General features: G+C 45.2%; 1 protein-coding gene across 1 annotated transcript in view; it reads right to left on the reverse strand.

Annotated features, from left to right (window-relative positions):
• Positions 1-1728: 1728 nt before the first annotated feature.
• LOC109881378 (immunoglobulin superfamily member 10) overlaps positions 1729-25312 on the reverse strand; it is a 26844-nt gene continuing 3260 nt past the window's right edge. The window contains exons 3-10 of the mRNA XM_020473530.2: positions 24679-24808; positions 20135-20525; positions 18614-19384; positions 16392-18314; positions 9773-11482; positions 8628-9528; positions 4972-5338; positions 1729-4787 (exon numbers count right to left, since the gene is read on the reverse strand). Coding sequence (XP_020329119.2) covers positions 3237-4787; positions 4972-5338; positions 8628-9528; positions 9773-11482; positions 16392-18314; positions 18614-19384; positions 20135-20525; positions 24679-24808 — 7744 coding nt within the window. The 3' untranslated portion in view covers positions 1729-3236. The remainder of the gene's footprint in view (positions 4788-4971; positions 5339-8627; positions 9529-9772; positions 11483-16391; positions 18315-18613; positions 19385-20134; positions 20526-24678; positions 24809-25312) is intronic.

A 25312-nucleotide genomic window follows, 5' to 3' on the forward strand; every position in this document is an offset into this window, starting at 1 on the left:
ACAACAATGAAGATCTTTGAGAGCCTTTTTGGTGTCGGTCTGAGGCGCCACGGCGATAATCCCTGAGAACTCTTTTGGGAAGGTAAAAAGAGCAACAAGTCGTGGGAGCAGAACCTCTCAGGTTCCTGTACGTTTCCTTCGTCGCACCATGTGTTGTTGGTCATAAAGCAGAACCCACCACCTTTGTTCTTGGCAGAGCCTACTTCCTATCTGCTAGAAAACTGTAAAACCCACTGGTTATATATAATCAGTCTGGATCTCGGAGGAAAGACAAGTCTCAGAAAAACAAAGTATGTTGCAGGATCTGATGTCCCTCTGGAACATCCCAGCGTAGGGAGAGAAGCTATAAAGCTTGGGAGCGTAAACCAGATGCCACAATAAACCCTCCCCCTACAGGGAACAGAGGTGCTGTTCCTATATATCCCCCCTACCCCCTCCTCTACAGGGAACAGTGGTGCTGTTCCTAATGACCCCCCACCACCCCCCTCCTCTACAGGGAACAGAGGTGCTGTTCCTAATGACCCACCACCACCCCCCTCCTCTACAGGAACCAAAGGTGCTGTTCCTAATGACCCACCCTACCCCCTCCTCTACAGGGAACAAAGGTGCTGTTCCTAATGACCCACCCTATCCCCTCCTCTACAGGGAACAGAGGTGCTGTTCCTATATATCCCCCCTAACCCCCTCCTCTACAGGGAACAGTGGTGCTGTTCCTAATGACCCCCCACCACCCCCCTCCTCTACAGGGAACAGAGGTGCTGTTCCTAATGACCCACCACCCTACCCCCCTCCTCTACAGGGAACAGAGGTGCTGTTCCTAATGACCCCCCCCTTACCCCCTCCTCTACAGGAAACAAAGGTGCTGTTCCTAATGACCCACCCTACCCCCTCCTCTACAGGGAACAAAGGTGCTGTTCCTAATGACCCACCCTACCCCCACCTCTACAGGGAACAGAGGTGCTGTTCCTAATGACCCCCCACCACCCCCCTCCTCTACAGGGAACAAAGGTGCTGTTCCTAATGACCCACCCTACCCCCTCCTCTACAGGGAACAGAGGGGCTGTTCCTAATGATCCCCACGACCCCCCTCCTCTACAGGGAACACAGGTGCTGTTCCTAATGACCCCCCACCACCCCTTTCCTCTACAGGGAACAGAGGTGCTGTTCCTAATGACCCCCCCTACCCCCTCCTCTACAGAGAACAGAGGTGCTGTTCCTAATGACCCACCCCCCACCCCCCTCCTCTACAGGGAACAAAGGTGCTGTTCCTAATGACCCACCCTACCCCCTCCTCTACAGGGAACAGAGGTGCTGTTCCTAATGATCCCCACGACCCCCCTCCTCTACAGGGAACACAGGTGCTGTTCCTAATGACCCCCCACCACCCCTTTCCTCTACAGGGAACAGAGGTGCTGTTCCTTTAGAACCCCCCCTACCCCCCTCATCTACAGGGAACAGAGGTGCTGTTCCTAATGACCCCTCCCTCCTAATTACCTCCGAACCGTGAGCACCAAAAACTGCTTTGGGACAAAACCCATAGCCTCCAACCTCATAGTGGCCTGGCTGAAGACCCTATTCCAACTACGTGCACCTCTGGGAGCTATATTCTTAGAAAGTGCTCAAAATTGACCCCTTTGATCACAACTCAAAACAACTCAACCACGTTGCTTCAGGTTAGCTCAATTAGCTTCACATTGGACGAAACAGGACAAAATACAGGACAAGAAACCCGTTCCATCTTTGGTTTAATTTCATCTCCCGGGTACCATTAATTTACACCTAAGCACCAATTAATTTCCACAAAGTCGTTATTAGCTACAAACGGCATAAATATATTATTACATGAAACCAATAATGCATAATAATTGTATTTACGTTGAGAGACAGTTCGTATAATGCCACTGAATACTGTGTAAATTATAATTTCACACCCATAAAAGTTGGTATTAATGCCTATTAAACCATGATAGGGGAGATAGGGATTAACATGACAAACTAACAAAGCTCATTCAAAAAGATCCACATTTACATATGTGAGAAATGTATTATGAAAACCTGTATGATAATCCAGTGTAAAATGTATATGAGAAATATATATTTATATATATATATCCATAAAAATATACTGCCTGTATATAAACAAGCAGTAAAGTCAGAATAGGTACAAACATTCTCATAATAGTTTTTTTTTTTTTTATCTCTCTCTGTCATTGCAGCAAATCAGTCACTAAACAACCAAAAAAGAGACATTGAGACGGTGTCCAGAGGGAACGTAGTGAGTGAGTGAGGCAGACCCAGTCTCTAGACCCTTTAAAAACATGTAGCCTCACTTTCAGACCCAGTCTCTAGACCCTTTAAAAAACATGTAGCCTCACTGTCAGACCCAGTCTCTAGACCCTTTTAAAAACATGTAGCCTCACTGTCAGACCCAGTCTCTAGACCCTTTAAAAAACATGTAGCCTCACTGTCAGACCCAGTCTCTAGACCCTTTAAAAAACATGTAGCCTCACTGTCAGACCCAGTCTCTAGACCCTTTAAAAACATGTAGCATCACTGTCAGACCCAGTCTCTAGACCCTTTAAAAACATCTAGCCTCACTGTCAGACTCAGTCTCTAGACCCTTTAAAAAACATGTAGCCTCACTGTCAGACCCAGTCTCTAGACCCTTTAAAAAACATGTAGCCTCACTGTCAGACCCAGTCTCTAGACCCTTTAAAAACATGTAGCATCACTGTCAGACCCAGTCTCTAGACCCTTTAAAAACATCTAGCCTCACTGTCAGACTCAGTCTCTAGACCCTTTAAAAACATGTAGCCTCACTGTCAGACTCAGTCTCTAGACCATTTAAAAAACTAAACAAAAGAGAACCAGTGGTGAGTTTCCAGACCTCTGACTATGTTACAATAAGAATAACAGCCGTCTAGTCCGTATTTTTTGGAAAAGAACAGATCCTTTTCTGTACAGTTTCCCTTTTTTCTAGTTCCCTCCTCCGTTCCCTCCTCCGTTCCCTCCTCCTTTCCCTCCTCCTCCTCTCAATAATCCGGTTCTGCTCTTGGCTGATTGATGTGAGCCGTACCGTGGTCAAACTATTCCACAAACCCCGCTCCTCACAAGTCCACATGTGGAAAACAGTCTGTCCTGACATTGTACATTATAGGACACTCTGTAAAGTTTCTGTGTCTGTTTAGAGTTTATAGTCCAGGGGTTCTATATTCCCCTTTAGTCATCGCTGGACCTCACAGCACACGCATATACGTGACCCGTGAGTCCGTGCCCAGATGGTTTTTGGCCAGGCACTTGTAGGTGCCAGAATCTGCTGTGGTGGGTCTCTGGATGATCAGCGTGCCCTGTGGGTGGAGCAGCTCGCTGCCCGTGGTTCGCCCTTTCCCCGCCGTGGAGAGCACAGAGCGGTCAGGCAGCTCCCAGCTAATCTCTGGCTTTGGGATCCCGATGGCGGCACAGTTGAGTTGGATGGGCGCCCCCGCCACCGCCCTCACGGTGGGAGGGGGTCCCGCGGTGATGCGGGGAGGGTAGGCGATGATGATGACCTGCACTGTGAGAACCGCCTCGCCAGCGTCGTTCCCGGCCCGACACACGTAGTTTCCCCGGTCGTGGAGGGTGGTGTCCCTGACTACCAGGGTCCCGTTCTCCATCAGCTGGTGACGCCCATGGACCTGCGGTCTGGCCAGGGTGTGGCCTCCAGGGATGGTCCAGTAGATGCTGGGTCTGGGGCTGCCATCAGCCAGGCAGTGGAGGAACAGAGGGTCCCCAGACACACTGCGTATGATCCCTCTGGGCCTGGTGAGGATTAATGGCTTCTGGCCCACCTCCAGAACTATCAGCTTCTCAATGTAGCCCACCGAGTTCTTAGCGGCACAGCGGTACTTCCCAGCATCCTCCTTCGTGGGGTTGTAGATGATGAAGGTTCCGTCGTTGCCTAGGTGTTGGCGCGAGCCCCGGTCGGGGCTGCCAGTGAAGCGGGTCCCATTAGGCAGCAGCCAGATGATCTCTGGTATGGGGTGACCATCTGCAGAACAGTTCAGCACCGTGGTCTTGCCCATGCGGGTCACCACCTTCTCGTTGAAGGGGTTCTTGAAGATGGGCCGTTGGAGCATGTCAGTGACCTCCAGCTGTACCACCATCACCGCCTCCCCTCCGTCGTTCCTTGCCATGCAGATGAACTCCGCCATGTCCGTCGGACGGACGTTCCGGAATTCCAGCGTCCCGTTGTGGTGGACAATAATTCTGCTGCCGAAATACGGTGCATTCAGGAAGATGTTATCCGGCATGATCCAGGTGATCTTCGGAGGCGGGTCTCCAGCGGCCTTGCAGTCTATGAACTTCCTGGAGTACTTAGCAGCCGTGTCTTTCACCACGGTCCTGTTCTGGTAGTAGCCATTGATCACCGGAGGGTTTCCGTCAATATCCAACTTGTAAACCTTGCTGTCATCCCCGGCGGTGTTGCGAGCCATGCACACATACTCACCAGCATCCCTAAGCTTAACGTCCCGGATATCGAGAGACCCGTTGACGTGCATCAGATAGCGTTCGTTGGAGGCTGCGATCATGTCGTTGGTAGGGAGCATCCACAGGATTTTGGGCTTGGGCTCGCCCGTGGCCTCACAGTCGAAGCGGATGTCACCTCCAGGCTTCACTTGGGCGTAGGTCCGGCTGGGCGTCCGTATCCGTGGTGCTGCCGTCACCACGGTGATGTGGACGTGCATCTCGTCCTTGCCCAGCTGGTTCTCGGCATAGCACGTGTAGTCTCCCTCCTCCGCCATGCCCACCTGTAGACAGACACAGTACTAGCAGTTCAGAGTCAGAGGACTACAAAGACAGGGAAGAAATACATCTAGCAACGTTGAGTTAGCAACATTGAATTAGCAACATTGAGTTAGCAACATTGAATACAGCCCATTACTCCTAGCAAGCCAATGCATTAACTAATTAGTGTTCAGGTAGATTTCACACCTGGTTGAGATAAAGCGTGCCATTATCAAACAGGATGTATCGACGTGCGCGTCCCCCTCCACTGCTGCTGTCTGCCTGCAGGGCGCTGTTGACCATGGTGCCGTCTGGTAGACCCCAGGAGATCTCTGGCTCCGGGGCTCCAGACGCTTTGCAGTCCACCTTCAGGTCGTTGCCGTAGGGGACCTGCTTCTTGCTGTACGTCTTGGGCTCGATCTTGGCTGGCTTCATGGACACAGTGACCTTCATGAGCTGGAGGTCGTCTCCTACCTTGCTGCGCGCCACACACAGGTAGTCCCCAGCATCCTTGTCACTCACAGAGTCTATGACCAGGGTACCGTTGTCCAGGACCTGGATCCTGTTTCCCATCCTGGATAAAGAGATGTGAAAAATAATTAGGTACATTGGTTCTTTCTTTAAAAGTTACTTTGTACTGCGGCACAGCTTGCGGGCTGCCGCAGAATTCTATGGCACGTTATTTAAGTGTCAGCCATTTTTGCCATTAATGCTAGTTAGTTCTAGTTTGACCCCCAGAAGCCATCTTTGAGAAGCATTTGACTGTTTTAAAAAATTGGCTCTATTAGAGAATTTAAAACCTTTTTTGCAAGAACATAGTATAAGGGATTGATTTTAAGAAATGTAGCTTCATTAATTTGATTAATATTATTGTGTTTCTATTCCAAGAAAAACAAAACACTTCGGGTTTCCTTTAGGAAAATATGGCACTGTACAACGTGACCAGGAGGCTACTAAGTAACTACGAGTGAAGAGCAAAATAATCGTAACATTTCCACACCCTAATTGTAGGCTAACCAATACCCAAACGGAGATTCAGTGAGTCATCATTTGTAGATGACAACAAATTAAAAATAGTTGAGTAGAGAAAGAATGTTGCTTTATATGATATCACTTCCTATTGATTTTACAATAACATACAGAAGTATAGTAGGTCATGTACTGGGGGAAATGTTCTGTTTTAAACAGCAGCAGTCATGTCATCACATCACCAAAATCTAATGATTTTTCATCCTTGTGGAGCTTACAGTATATGTCCTCCTGCTTGGTATTTCCATCAATCTCCATAAAACATACATGGAATGTGTCATTCTTACAGGGGCCAGACGGGCTTACAGCCGATCACTCTATTTCACCTGGCAGGGCCAGACGGGCTTAGAGCAGATCACTCTATTTCACCTGGCAGGACCAGGCTGGCTTAGAGCAGATCACTCTATTTCACCTGGCAGGGCCAGACGGGCTTAGAGCATATCACTCTATTTCACCTGGCAGAGCTAGGGGGGTTTACAGCAGATCATTCTATTTCACCTGGCAGGGCCAGGCAGGCTTACAGCAGATCACTCTATTGCACCTGGCAGGGCTAGGCAGGCTTACAGCAGATCACTCTATTTCACCTGGCAGGGCCAGGCGGGCTTAGAGCAGATCATCCTATTTCACCTGGCAGGGCCAGGCGGGCTTACAGCAGATCAGCTCTGTCTTTTATCAAGGCCATTGACAATGACTCACAATAATGGCTTCTTCCCGAATCCTACAGCAGTTGCAGAAAAAATTATAAAAGACTAATAAAAAACATGTCAGGGCTGCCTCGCCAGCCTCATAACAGTTTATATCGGACAAGAAACAGAAGAAAAACATTCCACTAAGTGTCATTATCTGCATAATGAAGTTAATGATATAGGGGGGAATAATGATTTGATGAACTGAACATTGAATACATACAATAAATACAATACATTCTTCGACATTCACAAAGGAAGTGTTTTTTTTTTTTTGCCAATGTGTGCTTACATAAGTCTCTGTTCCAAATAGACTTCCAAAATACGGACAAGTTCTTTTTTTTCAGTGATTGCATGCAGAGAGGATACATAACAGAATGTCAGCTACATTATTAGGAGCAAGATAAATGTCTCAACCAGGAAGCCAATGTTCTTCTGGTACTCTCATGTTCATCTTTTTAGTCCTTGCTCAAATAATATAAAACTTGTTCGTGTCGATATCCAGTCTAAAATCCGTCATATTGGCTTGTTATTCTAAAAATTGTCTGTACCCTCGGTTGCAACACTCTCTTCCGAGTTCCAAACTGCCTCTGGATACAATGTCAGCACAATAACTGTTCAGTGGGATCTTCATGAATTAGGTTTCCAAGCCTAAGATCACCATGCTCAATGCCAAGCATCGGCTGGAATGGTGTACAGCTTGCTGCCATTGGACTATGGAGCAGTGGAAACGCGTATCTGTAGTGATGAATTACGCTTCACCATCTGGCAGTCCAAAGGACTAATCTGGGTTTGGCCCTTTAGTTCCACTGAAAGGAAATCTTAGTGCTACAGCATACCATTACATTCTGGACGATTTTGTGCTTCCAACTTTGTGGAAACAGTTTGGGGAAGGCCCTTTCCTGATTCAGCATGAAAATGCCCCCCGTGCAGAAAGCGAGGTCCATACAGAAATGGTTTGTAGAGATCGGTGTGGAAGAACTTGACTGCCCTACACAGAGCTCTGACCTCAACCCCATTGAACACCATTGTGATGAATTGGAACACCGACCGTGAGCCAGGCCTAATCGCCCAACATCAGTGCCCGACCTCACCAATGCTCTTGTGGCTGAATGGCAGCAAGTCCCCGCGGCAATTTTCCAACATCCAGTGGAAAGCCTTCCCAGAAGAGTGGAGACTGTTAAGGCAGCAAAGGGGGGACCAACTCCATATTAACGCCCATGATTTTGGAATGAGATGTTCGACGAGCAGGTGTCCACATACTTTTGGTCATGTAGTATATTTCTGACTATACAAATAACAGAGCAAGTCTTTACATGTATCTGCATGATGTGTTCAGCCTGGCAGGTCAGATTCCGAGACTGGCTTATTGTTATTTTTTAAACTTTTGTTTATTATTATTTTATACCCCTTTTTCTCCCCAATTTTGTGGTATCCAATTGGCAGGTACAGTCTTATCTCATCACTGCAACTCCCGTACAGACTCAGGAGAGGCGAAGGTAAAGAGCCGGGTGTCCTCCGAAATATGATCCAACTAAGCCGCACTGCTTCATGACACAATGCCCTGAAGCCGCACCAATGTGTTGGAGGAAACACCATACCCGGCCCGCCACAGGAGTCGCTAGTATGCGATAGGACAATCCCTGCCAACCCTGCCCTTTCCCAGACGACGCTGGGCCAATTATACGCTGCCACCATGGGTCTCCTGGCCGCGGCCGGCTGCTACAGAGCCTGGACTCAAACCCAGAATCTCTAGTGGTGCAGCTTACACTGCTACGCAGTGTCTTAGACCACTGCGCCACTCAGGAGGCTCCTGGCTTTATTTTTTGAAGTCTCTGTTTTCAATCCATGTTTCTGTACATTTTCAAACTTAGGTGCTCAGTGCATGGATGGACTAACTTAAACTTGTACTGAAGAGGCACAATTCTTGTCTCTGGGAGAACCACAGTTTTAGCTCTCTGCACTGGAAACATAACTAAATCATTTGGGGAGAAGTTATAATGATGTCTCTTTTGGTGTGTTTAAACAGCTGTGTTGTAGCACAGAGAACCTGGATACCTTTGTGTGTGTGTATGTTGATCTGCTGGCGTGTATGTCCCTGAATAGACTGTGTGATTACGTATATATTACAGATCATGTCCTCATTACCTGTGCCACTGGTCCACCACAGCCTTAGAGGGTAGTCTCCAGATTATCCTGGGTTTGGGGTCCCCGGTGGCCGAGCAGTTCAGCCTGAGCTGGTCACCATACGACAGCACTGTCCTGAGGTGTGACGCCTCAACAATCTCAGGAGCCATCTCCTTCTTCTCCACCGTCAGCGTCACCACCCTGCGCTCCGACCCTGTAGAGCTGGTGACGATGCACTCGTACTTCCCACTGTCCGTGGCGGCCGTATCGGTCAGGTGGAGCGTCCCGTTAGCGAACACAGACACCCTGGGGTCCACAGAGGTCTTCATGGGCTGCACCGCCATCCCATCATAGAGGACCCAGTGTACGGTGGGCTGGGGGCTGCCCTGAGCGGTACAGGGTAACCACAGGCTCTGACCCACACCAGCCTGGACCTGCTGTCGTTTGGCCTCCAGGATACCAGGAGGTGCTGCCACCACCTGCAGTCTGACAGTGGCAGTGTCGGCTCCTGCTGGGTTACTGGCGATGCACTTGTAGTGGCCCCGGTCATACACAGACACCTGCTTGATGAGCAGAGTACCCTCTGGGGTCACTGACACTCTGGGGTCCGAGTTGTGGCCCCTGACTTGGGTGCGGTTGGCCAGGATCCAGGAGACCAGAGGGGTGGGACGGCCCTCCACCTTGCACTTCATCTCCACTGTCTTCCCAGAGTGGGACTTGATCTCCCGTACCTTGGGCTCCAGGATGCGTGAGGGGTAGGCCACTACGGACAGGGTGACCAGGAGCTTGTCCGACCCCTGATCGTTCTCGGCCAGGCAGAGGTACTGGCCACGGTCTTTGATGTTGGCGTTCTGGATGGACAGAGTGCCGTTCTGGAACACCTCAAACTTGCCCATCTTGCCCTTGATGGTCATTGTGCTTCCTGAAAGGAAGGGAACGAGAGTGCGAGAGAGAGAGAGAGAGAGAGAGAGAGTATTAGAGAGGGGGAGAAAGAGAGAGAGAATATTAAAGGGGGGGAGAAAGAGAGTGAGAGTAAGAGTATAGAGAGGGGGAGAAAGAGAGCAAGATAGAGGGAGTGAGAGAGAATATGTAAATACAGTATGACTTCAGTACAACTTCATTCCAAAGTTAGTTTTATAACATGCTAAATATTTATACCCTTTTACCTGTGCTTGAAGAGAAGCGTTTCCAACTGATGGTGGGTTCAGGGCTGCCCACGGCTTCACAGGGCAGGAAGGCGTCTGAGTTGGACAGGACAGTGAAGCTAGCCGCGTTGCCTCCCACAATCCTGGGCTTGGTGAGCATGTCCTTGGTAGATGGCTCAAAGCCCACAATGCTAGCGGTTGTCGTATCATAGCCGGTGATGTGGGTATAGGCGTTGGAGATGGCATTGTCTATGTCCTTGCTGCTGTAGGGGCCATTGGTGTGCCCTTGCTCTGCTTCCAGAACAGTCAGTGTGTCAAAAGTCAGGGTCTTGTCTGGGCTTGGTCTGGTCCGTTTACTGGACACCGTTGGCCTGGTTCTCCTGATCGTGGGTCTCTGTGTGATCTGGTAAGGACTGTCTCTCCCTGACGGGAGCCTGATGTTAGTGTTCACTCTGATGGGGTCGGTGTTAGTCTGTACGTGGGTTGATGATGTAGTGTAAGGCCTTGAGGTGGTGGCTGGATGAGGTGTGTTGGAAGTCATTCTGGGCCTGGTGGTGGAAGTGTAGGCTTGTGGACGGTTAGTGGTGGACTCCAGCTCGTCTGTCCAGTTCTCATCTTCGTATGAGTCGGAGTCTGTGGTGGTTTCTCCCACGGAGGTCAAGTCAGTGGACACAGTCACTGCAGACCTTTCTGATTCCCTGGAGGGCGTGTACAGGGGCTTGGAGACGGAGACGGTCCGTGTGGGATATGTGGTGGTCTCCATGGTGGTCTCAATGATGGTTTCTGTTGTTTCCATGGTGGTGCTGGGCGCTTCGGTAGTTGTTATGGTTTTTCTGAAAGTCCACCTGCCCCTGAAAGGCCTCCTGCCCCCTGACCCTCCATTCGGTCTCCGGTTTCCCCCAAATCTACGGGATAGGTACCCCCCTGACCCTCCGGATTCAGACCCAGAGGAGGAGGCCTCATCTGTGTCTTCTCTTGGGGCAGGTTTTTCTGTGGGGGGAGTAGCGATAGTCTGGGTGTCTGGGGAAGACTCTGTGGTGTTGGAGTACCTGTAGTGCCAGGCTGGTGTTGTAGTTCCACGGCTAGTGCCAGGCTGGGATGTGGTAGAGGCCTCAGAGTCAGGCGATGAATCTCCATAGTCATCGTCTGATGAGCTTTCTGGGGTTTCTCTGTGTTTACCTGCTCTAGACGGTGACTCGGTCACAGGTTCAGCCAGAGACCGCTGGGTGGGCAGTGCAGTTGTAGTTGTAGTTGCGGTGGTGGTGGGTTGGACCGTTGTTGAACCCTCTGTGGTGGTGGAGGGCCTGGCTGGTTTACGTAGCCCGTTGAGTTTCTCCTTCTGCCTCGCCCTGTTCCCAAACAGCCTGTCCCAGTTGATCTTACCACGGACCACCTTGGAGGTGGTTGTGGTTGTGATGGTGGAGGTTGTTTGTTCATCTGTTGTGCTCGTCATAGGATGGTGTGTTGTGTCAGACTCTGGGGCTTCAGAGGAGGTCATGTCGTCGCTGGATACCTCACCTCTGGACTGAGAGTCAGTGGAGGTTGGCTGGGTGGTGGTGGGGGCTTCTGTTGAGTATGTGGTGGTGGGAGTGTCCAGTGTTGTAGAGATGGGCCTCTCTGTTCTTCCTAGAGAGGAGCTAGGGACTTTAGGCGATGATTTAGGCAATGTTTTTGGTGTGACGACCCTCTGACCGCTTGTCTTCTTCTTCCCATCCTCATCACAGTCACAGTCTGAAATCGCAACAATAATAACAATGAATCATCATCATCATCATCATCATCATCATGATCTTTAGGCTGTTCCTCAAAGCTCAAGAGTCTCACCAACAAATATAATGTCAACATCAAAGACAAGAAACGACATAATACATTTGAACCACATGACAATTATAACAATATTTAAGTATATAAAAAATTATTTCAAATACATTTAATGTCAATTTTATTTGTATTTCATTAGCATTTAATTTTGATTAAATACATTTAAAATGATGTAAATTGGGTTTAAATGAGCTTTTTTTCTTAGTATATTAGATAAAGAGCAAAACAAATATACGCTGAATACACCTTAATTTTTCTGTATATTTATTATTTTTATATTTATTATTTTATGTATATTTCTCATGAATTAGAAGTACTAAAATTGTATTTGAATTATATCTCCTGTATTTTCTTTACAAAGAAAGTGCACTTATTTCAAGTACATGTTTCAAGTATAATTTTACAAATAGACTTCTACTCATTAACCACATTAGTTATTGTAATTAGCCATGTAAAGGTAACTTTCATTTACCAAGGCATCTTTTCATTAACCACATTAGTTATTGTAATTAGCCATGTAAAGGTAACTTTCATTTACCAAGGCATCTTTTCATTAACCACATTAGTTATTGTAATTAGCCATGTAAAGGTAACTTTCATTTACCAAGGCATCTTTTCATTAACCACATTAGTTATTGTAATTAGCCATGTAAAGGTAACTTTCATTTACCAAGGCATCTTTTCATTAACCACATTAGTTATTGTAATTAGCCATGTAAAGGTAACTTTCATTTACCAAGGCATCTTTTCATTAACCACATTAGTTATTGTAATTAGCCATGTAAAGGTAACTTTCATTTACCAAGGCATCTTTTCAGCCAGTGCTATTTACAAAGCAGTTGTGGCTGGAGTGGCAAACTACAAGTTACGCTTTTGATAACTTCACCAGTGGTATTTCACACTTTAGCTGTTCACATGGTGATAAATTAACATTTCAATAAAATGTGTAATGTGTCATATGTGATGTGTAATTAGAAGTACAACATTATTCAGTTTGGAAATTAACATCAAAAACATTTGAATGACCTAAATATAAGGAACAATATCATATTATAAATGGAAACTTCAGCTGCAGAAAAGGATGCTGGGTAATATTCAAAACATTTTTGCAAATGCATTTTTAAAAGTATACTTTAATATATTTTGCGGACATTTATGTTAAATATACTTTTTTTAAAGTATACTTAAGTATATTTACTTGATATATGAAAAAGTATAGTCTCAGGAAGCATTTCCCTCAGCTGTGCATGCTACCTTATGTGGAATAAACAATCGTTATCATTGTCAACTTTCTCTGCACTCTTCTGAACTGGAATTAAGAAAGTATTTCAAAACTCATTATTGCCACTGAAATTACAACGGTTGCAAAGGTCTTCATACCCATTCGATTTCTTAAAATGTTATCGTTACAAAGTGGGATTAAAATTGATTTCATTTAAAAAAAAGAGTAGTCAACAATCGAAGCAAAGATTTTATTTAACATTTTGTAAATATTGATAGATATTAAATAACTAAAATATAGTTGTTGCATAACTACTCAGCTCCCTGAGTCAATACATTATAGAAACACTTTTGGCAGTGATTACATTGGCGAGTCTTCCTGGGTAAGTCTCTGAGAGCCAATCCAATCCACACATGGATTGCCCAATATTAACCCTTTTTAGGTTATTTCCTGCTGAAAGGTGTTGGAAAGCAGACTGAAGCAAGTCTTCTTCTAGGATTCTGCCTGTGCTTAGCTCCAAACCGTGTCTTTTTATCCTGAAAAACTCCCCAGTATTTGCAGATTGTCAAGCATACCAATGCCATGATGCAGCCACCACCATGCTTGAAATAAGGCAGGAGTTACTCAGTGATGTGTTGTGTTGAATTTGCCCCAAACATAAGGCTTTGCATTTAGGCCAAAAAGTGTATTCCTTTGCAGTTTTTTTTTACAGTATTACTTTAGTGCCTTGTTGCATACAATACTATTTTTATTTTGTATATTTGTACTCTTCTTTTCACATTGTAATTTCTGTCATTATTTTGGAATCACTACAGTGTTGTTGATTTCACCGTCACAGCCATTGAACTATGTAACTCTTTTAAAATCACCAATGGCCTCAATGTAACATCCCTGAGAAGTTTCATTCCAGCTCATTTCAGGAGTACGACTGTATATCTTTGATGTGTCTGGGTGGTTTAATACATAATCCACAGCATAATTATTAACCTCTTGAGTGTAGGGGGCAGTATTTTTGATGTTTGGATGAAAATCGTACCCAAATGAAACTGCCTATTTCTCAGGCCCAGAAGCTGGAAAATGCATATAATTGTCAGATTAGGATAGAAAACACTGTAAAGTTTCCATAACTGTCAAAATATTGTCTGTGAGTATAACAGAACTGATATTGCAGGCGAAAACCTGAGGAAAATCCAACCCCCGAAGTGAAGGTTTTTCCTGAAAGCGCTCTGTTCCATTGCATGCCTTCATTCCATTTAAAGGGATATAAACCCGATTCATTTTCCCATGGCTTCACATAGTGTGAACAGTCTTTAGACATAGTTTCAGGCTTTTACTTTGAAAAATTAGCGAGAAAGATCACATCGCGTCATTGGTATGGCTGGGTGCCAGCAGCGTTTTTTTATGCGCCAACAGTTCGGTTGAAATATTATCGATTACATATTGTAAAAACAACCTGAGGATTGATTATAAGAAACGTTTGACATGTTTCTACGAACTTTACAGATACTATTTGGAATTTCCGTCTGCCCCTTCGTGACCGCTCGAGCCTGTGGATTTCTGAACATAACGTGCCAAACAAATGGAGGTATTTTGGATATAGAAATAATCTTTATGGAACAAAAGGAAGATTTATTGTGTAACTGGGAGTCTCGTGAGTGCAAACATCCGAAGATCATCAAAGGTAAGCGATTCATTTTATTGCTTTTCTGACTTTTGTGACCAATCTACTTTGCTGCTAGCTGTTTGTAATGTTTTGTCTGCTGAGAGAGATGTCCTTACATAAACGTTTGGTATGCTTTCGCCGAAAAGCTTTTTTGAAATCTGACACACCAGGTGGATTAACAACAAGCTAAACTGTGTTTTGCTATATTGCACTTGTGATTTCATGAAAATGAAATATTTTTAGTAATTTAATTTGAATTTTGCGCTCTGCAATTCAGCGGATGTTGACGAAAATGATCCCGCTAACGGGAAGGGTGTGTCAAGAAGTTTTAAAATGACCATTCGTAAAGAGATATTCAATGTCTGATTTGATATTGTTACCCATCAACCAATCACTGCCCTCTCTTTATGAGGAAGGGTTAGTCATTAAACCCTTATTATTTCACACAGAGTGAGTCCATGTGTAATTTGTTAAGCCACATTTTACTCCTGAACTAATGTATTCTTAACTCAACAAAGAGGCTGAATACTTATGCAACGACTATAATTCAGTTATCTTTATATATATATTATTTTTTATTTTATTTTATTTTTTAAATTTATTTTATTAATCTTATTATTTTTTTATTTTTTTATTTTACACTTTGACATTACAGAGTAATTTGAGTTCATTATTGACAACAAATTACAATTAAATAAATTTTAATCACGCTGTTTAACACAACAAAATGTGAAGAAATACACGGAGTATGAATGTTTTTGAAAGGCACTGTATACTAATAGCACATTTCATCACTTACAAGCAGTTTCCTAAAATTGTTTTATTGTGCTTCAACTTAAAAACAACTCCAAGTGTATTTTAAATGAATATACAAAAATAATTTTAAAGCGTTTTAAATTAACGTACAGTTTTAATGTTTAAGTTTAACGATAGTGAACATATAGTATACTGAAAGACTGAAAAACAATTAATTTAAAGTACACTTTTAATAAGTGTATTGAAGTGTGATGATAGTATACTGATCAAAAATATAAACGCAACATGTAAAGTGTTGGGTCCCATGTTTCATGAGCTGAAATAAAAGATCCCAGAAATTTTCCATACGCACAAAAAAACGTTTTTCTCTCAGATTTTGTGCACAAATTTGTTTATATTCCTGTTATTGAGCTTTTCTCCTTTGCAAGGATAATTCATCCACCTGACAGGTATGGCATATCAAGAAGCTGATTAAACAGCATGATCATTACACAGGTGCACCTTGTGCTGGGGACAATAAACGGCCACTCTATAATGTGCCGTTTTGTCACACTACAAAATGCCACAGATGTCACAAGTTTTGAAGGAATGTGCAATTGGTATGCTGACTGCAGGAATGTCCACCAGAGCTGTTGCCAGAGAATTGAATGTTAATTTCTCTACCATAAGCCACCCCTAACGTCATTTTAGAGTTGTCAGTATGCCCAACCGGCCTCACAACTGCTGCCCAGGTCCTCCACATCCATCTTCTTCACCTTTGTCTGGGATCAGCCACCCAGACAAGCTGATGAAACTGATGAGTAGTATTTCTGTCTGTTATAAAGCCCTTTTGTGGGGGAAAATTCATTCTGATTGGCTGATTCCTCAGTGGGTGGGCCTATGCCATCCCAGGTGCACCAATGGCTGGGCCACTGCCCAGTCATGTGAAATCCATAGATTATGACCTAATTTATTTATTTCAATTAAGTGATTTCCTCATATGAACTGTAACTCAGTAAAACTGTTGAAATTGTTGCATGTTGCGTTTATATTTTTGTTCAGTATATATTTATAGATATTTAAGATATACTAGAAAAGTACATTTCGCATTTGAATTATATTATTTAAATTTGTTGTATATTTAAGAGTACTTTAGCATACGTGTAATATACTGCATTTTGTCATTTGGGATAAAGTACCTGTGGTCAGCTCCATAGTGTAGGGTACTGTGTTGTTGCCTTGCTTCTTCACCGTGGTGGGCTGTTTGAGTTTGTTCAGGATGGACTGGATGTCTGTGATTCGGTTGGGCTTGATAAACCTCCTCCTGCCAGGATGGTTCCTCCTCCGGCCCCCTCCTCCTCCTCTTCCTCCTCCTCGGCCATTCTTAGGGGGGATGATGTGGATCTGCTGGCGGGAGATGATGGTGGAGCCTGCAGGCAGACGGGGTGACTTGATCCTCTGGGTGGTGTGGAAGGTGATCTCATCCTGCTCTCTCTCGGTGGTGGTGACTGCAGTGAAGGTGGTCTGGCTGTCTGGGTCAGTGGCTGTGTGGATCTCAGGCCCTCTGGGGGGTGACCTGGGACTGTCCATCATGGGGGTGACGTTGGGGTCGGCGACAAGCGATCGCGCCGCCCCGGTGGAGGTCTCTGGTTCTGCAGGTGCTTCTCCGGAGAATAGGATCTGGGTCTCGTCTGTGGTGTCGGTCACGGTGAGGCGGAGAGTGACGGGTAGCCTCAGGGGTACCGTCATGTTCCTCTCCAGAGCGTACGACTCACCACTAGACCCACTAGTTCCACTAGACCTACTGATACTGGGAATGTTTGGTGTGACTGCCTCACTCTGAGTTCCACTGATACTCCCTGTGATGTCGGGTCCGTGGGTGAATGTGGACTCGATGGGTGTGGCGTCTGACCGGCTGTATGACTCTGTCGTCACTCTGTCAGTGTTTTCTGTTGTTACAGTGAAACTAGTCCGAATGTCATCTGGGATCTCCATGGTTGTCATGAAACTGGTTTCACTGTTGTCGGTGGTTGCCATGACATTATTCTGATTGTTTACGTTCTCTCTGCTTGCAGTTACTCTCACCTTTCTTTCATCTGGAGTATCTGTGGTTGTCATGACGCTGGTTGGTAAAACAACGAGTCCATATTCATGAGACAGACCCTCCCCAGATCCAGCATCCCCGTCCGCAGACATGTCAGTCTCAGAAACTCCTTTTTCTTTCTCCCTCTCTGTCTTCATTGTTGAACCACCTTGAGCCTTCTTCATGAACTCTGCAAATCTCTGGGGGTCTACTTTCCTGGAGGCTTGATCAAAGACCCTCCTGTTGCTCCATATGCGTCTACTGCTGGCTGGGCCCCTCCGCCTCCCCCCTGAGCCTCCTGATCCTCTGCCCTGAGAGGAGGACCTGGGTCTGGGGTACGGCCTATCTGATGTGATGGTCCTGGATTCCTTGATGGTTCTGTCAGAGGGGCTGGAGGAAGGGATCTCACTGTGGGAATCATCCCTCTTTTCTATGCCCCCGTCAACCTCAAACTCAACCCCAGCTTCCACCCCTGACCCCTCTATATCCACCACTGTCACCTTCCTGTATCCCTCCCCAGTGACTGTCACCTGGGAAGTCAGCAGGTCCACCCCCAGGTAGTTAGCACTGAGACACCTGTAAAACCCCCGGTCTCTAGAGGTCAGATCATTTATTCCTAGAGTCCCGTTCCTAAAGACCTTCCTGTTCCCATAGGATTTATCCAGCACTGTGTGGTCAGGTAGAATCCACTGGACCGAGGCATCAGGGCTGCCTGTGGACCCACAGTCTAGAACCAGGCTCTGGCCCAGAGGCCGTGAGAGCTTGACCCCGTTGACCTCCTCCTCCTCCACATCCGGAGACAGCACGGTGACCCGGAAGCTGAGCACGTCTGCGTCCAGGTAGTTAGTGGCGATGCAGCGGTAAAGGCCAGTGTCTGAGGTGTCTGTTCCTCTCAGGGTGAGCCTGCCATCAACAGTGATCACTATCCTGCGGTCCTCACTGGAGTAGGGCGCCCGCACCTTACTGCCGTCCGATAAGATCCACTCTACAGAGGGCTTTGGCTCCCCCAAAGTCTGGCAGTTGAGCTCCACCACCCCACCTGTAATTACAACAAGAATCACGTGAATAAATTGATTTTATAATGCACATTGCTATATTGTAGCTCTGAGAGTATGTTACATACATCATATGGACACATTTCTGCTCATCCACAACACATTGTGTATTGTAGGACCCACCTATGAGGACTCAGAGTGCTCAGTCATGAACAAGACACGTATTAACCATGCATTGCTTTGATTGCTTTAACCCGCATCAACAAGCATCAACAAGCATCAACAAGCATCAACAAGCATCAACAAGCATTGTATGGGGGCTGTATCTCTGCCCAACACCCACCTATGAGGACAGAGTGCTCAGTCTGAGTCTGGTTGTCTCGTTTGATGATGGTCCAGCTGTAACGGTCCTTCCTCTGCGACACCTTGTTCTCCACACGCAGGTTAACCACTGACCTGTACTTAATGTGCAGAGTGGAGAATGTGGTCGTGGTACGGTCCAGCTGAAAGTTAACCTCTCCCTGCATCAACCACGCGGGTGAAGTTATAATATCAGCCTCGATATCTGTGTGGATTTCATCATGTCCCTCCATTGGTCTGATCTGGGTGTACTTGTAGATCATGTCTGGGGTCCTGGAGAGCATCAAGCCTCTCTCTAGCTTCATGGGAACGTCACTGTACGTAGCCAGGATGCGCCAGAGCTGTTGGATGTGCTCATAGTCAATATTACAAACCAGCCATGTAGAGATGGTGGTGGAGAGCATGGTCACGTTCTTCTCCCCCTCCTCCACCTGGGTTAGAGTCAGGTTCTCCATGGCTGATGGTCTCTGGACTGTGCAGGTAAGGCTAGCGTCATTGTGGAACTGATCTGTCAGGTTCATCTGCAGGGATCCAATGGGAGCGATGAAGTCCCGGGGGGAGACAGGGGTGTAATCCCCCTCATCCAGGCTGACGTTCCTCTGCTTCAGATGGGAATGGATCCAGGGTTTGGTACAGGTGAAGGAGTCACGGGGAAGCTGGATGAGGCTCCTGCCTCGAATGGGAGAAGGGGTCTCACAGACGGGGCAGGCTTCACCTCTGGCATACTTCCTATCTCGCTTGCATTTCAGCACACCTGGAAAACAAGGTCATTACTGAATCGATATGTCGTTTTTAAGTCATGATTTATTAAGGGGTTGGTTCCCTATTTCCCATGCTTCAAATGTTGTTTATGATAATGCTCTAAATCACAAAGTTGGTTTTAAGAAATTATCCATGAGTGTCTAAATTTAGATTTAGATCCATCTACATTTGCTTATTTATTACATTTTTGATAAAAACAATAGAGCCTTTGTTCCTGTTTTTTAGTCTTTTTAAATACCACTTGATGCTGATATTGAAAAAAGTGAAAAAGACGTATTTCCAGCAATAAAGATACATCTGTCTTCTTTGGAGAAGCAGGGTTTTCCTGCTGGAAACTGTCCCACGCAACATCAATTTACTGAAGAAACACATTTTTTCACGATATAAATTCATGCATGTAGAGAATCCACCAGATCTTTATCTAACTAGGCAAGTCAGTTAAGAACAAGTTCTATTGACAATGATGGCCTAACAGGTTAACAATGGGTTAACTGCCTTGTTTAGGTGAAGAAGGACAGATTTTTACCTTGTCATGTCAGGGAGTCAATCCAGCAACCATTTTGGTTACTGACCCAACGCTCTAACCACTCTGCCACCTGCCACCCTGAGCTTGCCTGGTTTACTTTTTTCTATTTTTTAATGTACAGTAACTGTCAACAGGGCAACAAATACACTCTGTGTATTTAACTCAGTTAAATCAAACATTCAGAACGTTGCAGACAGAAATCTAATGTAACCTTACCTGAATTTATCTCAGCCCACTCTGGGAACCAAGCCATGCGACAGTCGCAGGACCACGGGTTGCCATGGAGATAGATGTTCTCCAGCTGAGAGCAGCCAGTGAAGACGTCTTTGGGGAGGCTGGCAAGGAGGTTGTCAGACAGGTGGATGTTCCTGACAGAGGACACCTTGAACACTTGGCTGTGCCGAAGCGTGATGAAGGTATCCGGGTGGAGCTGCTGGAGCAGGTTGCCCTCCAGGTGGACCAGCTGTAACATGGTGAGACCGTAGAACGCCTCTGGGTTGATGAACTCGATGAGGTTGTGGTCCATGTGGAGTCGTACCAGGCCCTCCAGGCCTTGGAAGGTGTCCTTGTTGATCTCTTTCACTCTGTTATAGCTCATCTTCAGGACCTGAAGGCACATCGTTGAAAAATACAAGTTATAGTCATACATAGAGACCCCTGGAGCGAGAGTCTACCACGGCTAACGTGTTTGAGGCGCTTCATTAGGAAAAACAGTGTTGTAAAAATCATCCGGGCCAGAGGTGATGTGAGGTTGTTCTGCCTGGGAGCACTTCCAGAAGTCAGCTGTTGTGAATGTTTTTTAAATAAGAGTAACTCAAAGCAGTTGTAAAGTGATGCATGTCCAAGGTCTTTTATAAACCCCTTCCTCAGTTAACCCTCAGGGCCTACAAACTTCTTTGGAATAAAATATGAACACCACGGACAAAAACACAGCTGTTTATTTGGTGATATATTTTCCAAGATGAATTACACGTGGATTTGAAAGATGTTACTGGAAGGAAGAACTTGTATTTATTAATGTCTTAGCATGCTCAGTTCTTTGGCTCCACTAGCTGGGTGGGGAAAAGTCTACTCTGTCAAAGAATGATATGAGGTTATGAATGGAGTAGGTTATACATTTAACAAAATCATTGTCATGTCTGCCAATGTGGATATGAGCAAATGTGAATCAAATGAGTCAACGTATTACAAACATAAAGGATCCTTTGTAGCTCAGTTGGTAGAGCATGGTGCTTTTCAATGCCAGGATAGTGGATTCAATAACCAGGACCACCAATTGTTTCAACACTTATGTGGGTGTGGCTTTGGATACAAAATGTCTTCTAAGTGGTGTATATATAGGGGTAATAAAAGAAACAACACCAGAATGTGTGTTAATAGGATGTTGGACCACCACCAAGCCAGAACATGAACACCTTGGCATAGATTCTACAAGTGTCTGGAACTCTATTGGAGGGATGTGACATCATAATTCCATCCTTTGTTGTTGGTGGTGGAAAATGCAGTCTCAGGCGCCTCTCCAGAATCTCCCATAAATCAAATCAAATCAAATCAAATTTATTTATATAGCCCTTCGTACATCAGCTGATATCTCAAAGTGCTGTACAGAAACCCAGCCTAAAACCCCAAACAGCAAGCAATGCAGGTGGAGAAGCACGGTGGCTAGGAAAAACTCCCTAGAAAGGCCAATACCTAGGAAGAAACCTAGAGAGGAACCAGGCTATGTGGGGTGGCCAGTCCTCTTCTGGCTGTGCCGGGTGGAGATTATAACAGAACATGGTCAAGATGTTCAATGTTCATAAATGACCAGCATGGTCGAATAATAATAAGGCAGAACAGTTGAAACTAGAGCAGCAGCACAGTCAGGTGGAAGTTGAAACTGGAGCAGCAGCATGGCCAGGTAGACTGGGGACAGCAAGGAGTCATCATGTCAGGTAGTCCTGGGGCATGGTCCTAGGGCTCAGGTCAGTTGAAACTGGAACAGCAGCATGGCCAGGTGGACTGGGGACAGCAAGGAGTCATCATGTCAGGTAGTCCTGGGGCATGGTCCTAGGGATAAGTGTTCAATTGGGTTGAGATCTGGTGACTGAGACGGCCATGGCATATGGGTATACAATGCATTCAGAAAGTATTCACACCCCTTGACTTTTTCCACATTTTGTTGTTATAGCCTGAATGTAAAATTGATTTAAAAAAAATCTTGCTGGCCTACACACAATCCCTGAATAATGTCAAAGTGGAATTATGTTTTTCAAAATTGTTACAAATTAATAAAAATTCCAAAGCTGAAATGTCTTGAGTCAATAAGTATTCAATCCCTTTGTTATGGCAAGCATAAATAAGTTCAGGAATAATTAACAAGTCAAATAATAAGTTGCATGGAATCACTATGTGTACAATAAATAGTGTTTAACATGATTTATTTTTAATGGCTATCTCATCTCTGTACCCCACACATACAATTATCTGTAAACTCCCTCAGTGGAGCACTGCATTTCAAACACAGATGCAATCATAAAGACAAGGGAGGTTCTCCAATTCCTTACCAAGAAGGGCACCTATTAGTAGATGGGTAAACATTTGAACAAATCTGACATTGAATATCCCTTTGAGCATGGTGAAGTTATAAATTACATTTTGGATGGTGTATCAATACACCTAGTCACTACAAAGATACAGGCGTCCTTCATAACTCAGTTGCTGGAGAGGAAGGAAACCCACTCATGGATTTCACCATGACGTCATTGGTGACTTTAAACCAGATACAGAGTTTAATGGCTGTGATAGAAAACTGAGGATGGATCAACATCATTGTAGTTATTCCACCATTCTAACCTAATTAACAGTGAAAAGAAGGAAGCCTGAACAGAATAAAAAATATTCCAAAACCTGCTTCCTGTTTGCAACAAGGCACTAAAGTAATACTGCAGAAAATGTGGTGAAGCAATTAACTTTTTGTCCTGAATGCAAAGTTTGGGGATAATCCAATACAACACTTTACTGAGTATCACTTTCCATATTTCCAAGCATAGTGGTAGGTGCAACTGGGTCCTGGACTTCCTCCAGGTGGTGAAGGTAGGAAACAGCATCTCCACTATGGTGATCCTCAACACAGGGGCCCCACAAGGGTGCATGCTTAGCCCCCTCCTGTACTCCCTGTTCACCCATGATTGCGTAGCCATGCACGTCTCCAACTCAATCATCAAGTTTGCAGATGACACAACAGTGGTAGGCTTGATTACCAACAACGACGAGACAGCCTACAGGGAGGAGGTGAGGGCCCTGACGGAGTGGTGATAGGAAAATAACCTCTCCCTCAACGTCAACAAAATGAAGGAGCTGATCGTGGACTTCAGGAGACAACAGAGGGAGCACGCCCCCGTCCACATCGGACTGCGACATTGATCATCCTAATATTTATATATTTCTTAATTCCATTCTTTCACTTTCTTAGATTTGTGTGTATTGTTGTGTATTGTTTGATATTACTGCACTGTTGAAGCTAGGAACACAACCATTTCCCTACACCCGCAATATATGTCTATGCAACCAATAAAATGTGATTTTATTTTATGGGTATGCTTGTAATTGTTAAGGACTGGTGAGATTTTCAGGATAAAAAAGTGACAGAATGGAACAAAGCAGAGGCAAAATCCTAGAGGAAAACCTGGTTCAGTCTGCTTTCCACCAGACACTGTGAGATTAATTCAACTTTCAGCAGGATAATAACTTTAAACAAAAGGTCAAATCTACACAGGAGTTGCTTACCAAGAAGACAGTGAATGTTCCTGAGTGGCCGAGTTACAGTTTTGACTTAAATCGACTTTAAAATCAATAGCAAGACCTTAAAAGGATTGTCTAGCAATGATCAATAACAAATTTGACAGAACTAAGAATAATGGACAAATGTTGTACAATCCAGGTGTGGAAATCTCTTAGAGACTTAGCCAGAAAGACACAGCTGATATTGCTGCCAAAGGTGCTTGTATAAAGTATTGACTCAGGGTTGTGAATACTTATGTAAATGAGACATGTCTGTATTTATTTTTCAATACATTAGTAAAAAATATCTAAAAAACAGGGAGTACAGGAGGGGGCAGAGCACACACCCTTGTGGGGCCCCTTTGTCATTCTGGGGAAATTGTGTGCAGATGGGTGAGAAAAAAGCATATATTTAATAAACTTTGAAATCAGGCTGTAACACAACAGAATGTGGAATAATTCAAGGGTATAAATACTTTCTGAAGGCCCTGCACATACATTTTGCACGCCCAATTTTTCAGTTTTTGATTTGTTAAAAAAGTTTGAAATATCCAATAAATGTCGTTCCACTTCATGGTTGTGTCCCACTTGTTGTTTTATATCTTTATGTTTGAAGCCTGAAATGTGGCAAAAGGTCACAAAGTTCAAGGGGGCCGAATACTTTCGCAAGGCACTGTACATGTTGTATGTGGTATATGTACATCGTTTTTCAGGCTCAGCTAACCATTCAGTGACCACTTGTGCCCTTTGGATGTGGGCGTTGTCATCTTATGGGCATGCCACAATAACGTCCAAAATAATAGCCTGCTAAAATATGAATGACCCATTCAATACATGACCCTAAGCATGATGGGATGTTATTTGCTTGATTAACTCAGGAACCACACCTGTGTGAAAGCACCTGCTTTCAATATACTTTGTATCCCTCATGTACTCACGTGGTTCTATTACCTGTATATCGACAAGGTGTTTTATGACAGTGCTGTCATGGGTTATACCTGTAAGGACTTGAGGTCTTGAAAGGCCCTGTCAGCGATGCTGTGAATGGTGTTGCTGTGGAGCATCAGCAGCTCCAGGTGTTTCAACCCAGACAGATCATTCACCCTCAATGCTGTTAAACTGTTATACCTGAAGACAGAAAAGTGAGAAAACAGTGAATAATTTATTATTTCTCAAAATGCTACATCAACGGTCTAATATATAACTAAAATATACTGTTATGTGCATTCATAGAGGGTGAGAAAACTGAGAGACTGAGAGAGAGAAAAATAGAGATCAGGGGGAGAGAGAGATCCGGCCTCACCCAACTAGAATCTGAATTAAAATGTCTACTGTTTGCTGATGATCTGGTGTTTCGGGTCCTCAACCAAGGAGAGCCTACAGCAGCACCCAGATCTTCTGCACAGATTCTGCCAGACCTGGGCCCTGACAGACCTGGGCCCTGACAGACCTGGGCCCTGCCAGACCTGGGCCCTGCCAGACCTGGGCCCTGCCAGACCTGGGCCCTGACAGACCTGGGCCCTGACAGACCTGGGCCCTGACTGACCTGGGCCCTGACAGACCTGGGCCCTGACAGACCTGGGCCCTGACAGACCTGGGCCCTGACAGACCTGGGCTCTGACAGACCTGGGC

This window comes from Oncorhynchus kisutch, linkage group LG18 (genome assembly GCF_002021735.2).
Source record: "Oncorhynchus kisutch isolate 150728-3 linkage group LG18, Okis_V2, whole genome shotgun sequence".
NCBI lineage: Eukaryota > Metazoa > Chordata > Actinopteri > Salmoniformes > Salmonidae > Oncorhynchus > Oncorhynchus kisutch.